This window comes from Teleopsis dalmanni, chromosome 1 (genome assembly GCF_002237135.1).
Source record: "Teleopsis dalmanni isolate 2A chromosome 1, ASM223713v2, whole genome shotgun sequence".
Taxonomy (NCBI): Eukaryota; Metazoa; Arthropoda; class Insecta; order Diptera; family Diopsidae; genus Teleopsis; species Teleopsis dalmanni.
This window is the reverse complement of record NC_051846.1, coordinates 31,867,832-31,873,067: the sequence shown is the minus strand read 5'-3', so window position 1 is coordinate 31,873,067 and position 5,236 is coordinate 31,867,832. Positions and strand designations below refer to the sequence as shown.

Sequence of the window (5,236 nt, the reverse complement as noted above, 5' to 3'; positions counted from 1 at the left end):
GAATGTAACTCATTTACTTTTACAACTGGATTAAAAAGGGGGCCTCGCAATTCTAATGTCACCGACGTCCAGAGTTGGTCTTGCTCCACCACTGTCTACTATACTGTTTTTAAGACTATATAATCAGATAATTCTTGTCTATATCTATAGCTATATCTATTTAGATGATATAGAAAATAAAATCATTAGAAAGTTAATGTGATGTTTAATACTAGTTAGTCATGACCTAGAAGTACTACTTAAATAAAATTATATTATTGAAATTATTAAAAATAACATTGAAAATATTAATTTGAATTATATAATTGATTATTGTTATTAAAAATGATTATCATTAATTATAATTTTATTAATGATGATCCATAATGTTCCATTTTTAAATATTTATAAAAACTTTGTTACAATTTGTTATAAATAAAAATAATTTAGGAATCATCAGATTTTTGATACAATAATGTAGGTTGATTTATGAACAAATGGGCAAAAGTATAAGAGTTCAAAACACATGAATCAAAGTCAAAATTTTGATGATCGTCGTAATTTATTGAGCAAATTGGACTTCGAGATATTGAATCCAAGTCTTTTCAGGTCACAATTCTGAATTCTCTACGATAATAATAAGAACTGTTGCCATTCCAAGTTTTACCATTGTATAGATTGTATACATAACGTAAAGCTTATTAATCGGCTTAGGAGTTTAGTAATTTTTATAACTATTCATACTAGTCTACAGTTTATTTAAAAACCACCATGCATAAGCATTTTTAAACAATATTTCCTACTCTGAGACTGTCGTGTTTATCTTCATAACTGTATAAGTCAGATATTTTGAGTAAGTATATAAACTTTTTCTAGAAAAATACATAGACCAGAGAAATTCTTATTATCAGAATATATTGCAACTTATTGTATATAAATACACATGATTTAAGATTTATTTTTAAAAACAATCAGGTTGAAAATATAAATACCATTCATAGACTGTAAACCACATAAATAATATGTGCATGTAATAAATCTATATATACAATAAATGTATAATAAACCGCATACGCAAACGATGTTCATACAGCAAACTGAAGTTTTCTTACGGAATTAGTTCTGACGTACATTCACACTGCTTTATTGCAGACAGAACCATGCCAATGATGAGAGGTTTTCTAAACTTCTTATATAAGAATGTTTATATATATCTATGTATTATATTTTACACCACACTGCATTTCGTTTATAATGAAGCACAATATGATCATGATGTATGTTATATACAGCTAAAAATGCATGGACGAGTTATTTTTTTTAGAGCTTCTAAAACAAAATCATGCAATATTTTTTAAAAAATTTTTCATACTAAATGATATATCTAAATTGATGTTAAGTGCAAAAACCTTTGTCACATGAATATGATACATCCCTACCATATTATCATGAGCAATCATTTAAAACATTTTATGGAATTCCTATAGATATAATTCCTATAGACACATACAGATAACAAATAACCAAAATTTAATTTTTTTTATAGACTGTCTCAGCTGTTTAGACGATATTTGTAAATTTATATTTCTTGCTTGTCCAATATTAATATCTAAAAGTTCTAAATCAGTTGTAAGACCTCCAATTGAAGAGTATTGAAATGGTTTTATAACTTTCGAGATTTATAATAGGTGAATAGGTTTAAGTGGATCCACTACAATCATTTCAACATTATTTGTTTATTAAAAATTCAGTTCTTTACTTATTTATTGCTATATACTATGAGCTATGTGTTATAGTTTAGAATATATAATGAATAACATAGTGATTTAGGTTGATTTTAAATTAATCCAAATTCAAATCTCAAAGTCTCTAACTTTTGAGTGAAATGTTTATATTCAATTGATTCACATAATAAAGTCACCTGAAATAATTAAAACATCGTATAACTTTTATAATGAATAAATATAAGTATAATCATTTTGCCATTTAAAGTATTTTTAATATTTCCGTATTTTTCATATTTAAAAAATGCAATCTTTATTCTCGGAATTAAAAATTATTAATAAAAAGTCATTCCTACTAAATAGTATATTGTCTATTTGGGGTTTTTGAAAAAATAATAACTGAATATTTAATTTTAATTATATCATGTATACGTCTGTTTAATTAGATTGTTTATTTTTAGTAATACATTTTTTTTTGGTTGATTATATGTTTATTATATTGTTTGTTTGTGTTTTAGTTTTTTGATATTATTGTTGAATGTGTTTGATTGTTTTTTTGTTTGGTTTTGACTGTATGTATGTCGTTGATGTTTACGGGTTGTTGGTTTTGGTTTTGTTTTTTGGTATATTAGTTTTTTATTTTATTATATTTTAATTATTTAGTGTTGTTTTTTTTTGTAGATTGTTTTTTGTTTTGTTTTTTTTATTTTTGAGTGGTTAGTGGTTAGGCTTAAGCCCTAAAAATAATGGCTCGTTGTAGCACCACGGTTTAGCGTTGTTTATACGCAGATTAAAGATAAGCGTACAAGCAAAGCCGAAAGGCACGACTCCCCCATTTAGATAAAATTGAACCAACCTGAAGATCTAAAAACTTGGCTAAGTTCCTAATTTTGCAGGATAACAACTCGGTCAAGTCGACTTTTCCAAGCCAATGATGGATACTGACACATGAGATCGATCACAGTTTCCTCCTCATCCGCAAAGCCATAACCATGACAACAATTATTGCAGAGTAAGCACAGTTTTATACGAGCAGGATTTTTTAGTATGGTATGACCGATACCGTAGTGCTGAGTAGATTGATTAGTAAGTTTTTTGTCCAGTTTGGATCAGGTCAATCTTGAGATCTGATTCATTTACCCAATGCAATAGTAAGTATTCTCATTCTGGAATTTTTATTCTAGAATTCTGTTCTCCAATACGCTAGAAGTCTACTACAATTCAGAGGATTATTTCTACTTGTCTTTCTGTTCATCAACGATAATGTTTGTACCTTGGCTATAGTGTCTCATTAGTTTTAAGATTCTTTCATTTACAATCCATTTACAATATCAATATATTTAATATTTATAATTGTGTTTATTGGTGGTAATGTTTGTATCTAGTACTTGCTACTCTATTGTTCACACTTCCTAGTTTTCAGTTCTCTCCAGAAATGTAAACGAAACTAGGTCGTTATGGAATAAAATTTACTTGTACAGATGCGGTAAATGTCACTCATTGTACTCATATAACTCTTCTAAAATATAGTTTAAATGTATATTTAAAGTTTGCAAATGGTTATCTTTCAAATTAGTTTATACATCAAGATATGAGGCTTTGCGATTTCACTACACCAATTCATGACCTGGATAGGTTTCGTTTTTGAACTGCATATTTTAGCTGTGAGTCCCACATCTTATTTTGTTCATTCAGACTGCTTTTTAACATGAACTTAATCTTAAATATATATACACATTATGTATTTTGACATATCGTCAACATACTTTCCTGTATATAAATTTCAATATCCAAAGGTGTATGAACTCTATTTGATATAAGTACTTTTTCGAGTTGTTTTGTGTTGAGAGCAGTTTTTAGACTTCTTAAATAGTTTTCAGCAATTATGCTTATTAAAAACTATTCTGTTTATGACGTTCAGACTTTAATTTTATTATTTTATCGATTACAAACCCATCGAATTACTGAATTACGTATGAATGCCATTTAATATAGAATTATATGTAATATTACATCTCATTTCCTTTATAGTACATGTTAACTAGATTTTTTGATGAATTCGCAAAAATCCTGTGTAAATAATAATCGCTATAGCATTTCTTTTGTTTTTATTAGAAGTTATACTTTATAGATCATTTACTCAAACGATTTTGCATTTTTTTTATTTTTCATTTATACATTATTTGTGAACTTGCCTATATGTTAAACATATCATTTTTTCATAAAATTTTTGAAACATTTATATAATAGGTGCTGTTTCTGAATGGATAACTGCGCCCTCTAATATACCTAACTGCCCACCCGGTTTGGAATATTTAACAACTGTGGATCAACTATTGATAAATCAAAAAGTTGAACTTCTGGAGGCTTTTACAGGCTTCGAGACTAATAACAAATACGTTGTTAAAAATGCGATCGGTCAAAAAGCTTACTACGTTTTGGAGGATACCGATTGTTGTACTCGTAATTGTTGTGGTCCAGCACGTCCATTCGATATGAGAATTTTTGATAATTTTCAGAAAGAAGTAATTCATCTCTACCGACCATTAGCCTGTTCCGCATGTTGTTTTCCATGTTGTTTGCAGAGTATTGAAATTTCTGCCCCTCCTGGTCAAGTAATCGGACGTGTAGAACAAGAATGGACACTTTGTTTACCATCTTTTCGAATTAAAGATGTTAATGATGAAACTGTATTACGTATTGAGGGCCCCTGTTGTGTATCTAGCTGCTGTAATGATGTAAACTTTAATGTAAGCAGAAGTAATAAATATAATTATTTTTAATAATAATCTATCATTTAACAATTATTAATTTTTGTAGGTTGTTTCCCTTGATGGTGACATTATTGGAAAAATCTCAAAGAAGTGGTCTGGATTTACTCGTGAATTTTTCACAGATGCTGATTTCTTTGGTATTAATTTTCCTATGGATTTGGATGTTCGTATTAAGGCAGTATTATTAGGAGCCACATTTCTAATAGTAATTAAAAAATAATTTATACTCTAATATTTTATATTAAATTAATTTCTTTTTTATAGGATATGATGTTCTTCGAACACACCAATTAATTTACTTGGGGATTTTTGTATGTTTATTTCTTGTTAATGTGTTTTGAACATGTAGCCATGTTGTGTATTGTGTCCTAAATTCTTTAATATTATATAAATAAATATATGAATATATGTTAATGCCATTAATTTTACTTCAAAATTTATTGATGCACCAAGTTGACTACCTGAAAATCGTATACGGATTTAAAGATGAACACTTTGACGGTTAGTGAAGAGTCCGAAAGAAATAGACTAGTCGACATTTCTTTTAATTGGTTGATATTAAATTTCATATAATTTTCCATATAAAAGTATATTAACCTTGTTCTCTTGTAAATTGGATTCAGCATTCTCATGTAAACTGGCAACATTCCAAATCGGTTACTGTTATTTTAAGTATTTTGTCTTGATTTTTAACGACGAGACCTTAGACCAGCCTAGCACCTTAAGACCCTGATTTTGAGGAACCTTAATAGTAACAAA

The 5,236-nt window shown here is 28.0% G+C and overlaps 1 protein-coding gene across 1 annotated transcript in view; it reads left to right on the top strand.

Moving 5' to 3' along the window:
- Positions 1–4,865, top strand: part of LOC119679133 (phospholipid scramblase 2-like) — a 6,656-nt gene extending 1,791 nt beyond the window's left edge. Inside the window, exons 2-4 of the mRNA XM_038091325.1 lie at positions 3,954–4,453; positions 4,524–4,682; positions 4,742–4,865. Of these exons, the coding sequence (XP_037947253.1) occupies positions 3,954–4,453; positions 4,524–4,682; positions 4,742–4,771 (689 nt within the window). The 3' untranslated portion in view covers positions 4,772–4,865. The remainder of the gene's footprint in view (positions 1–3,953; positions 4,454–4,523; positions 4,683–4,741) is intronic.
- The last annotated feature ends 371 nt before the right edge of the window (positions 4,866–5,236 follow it).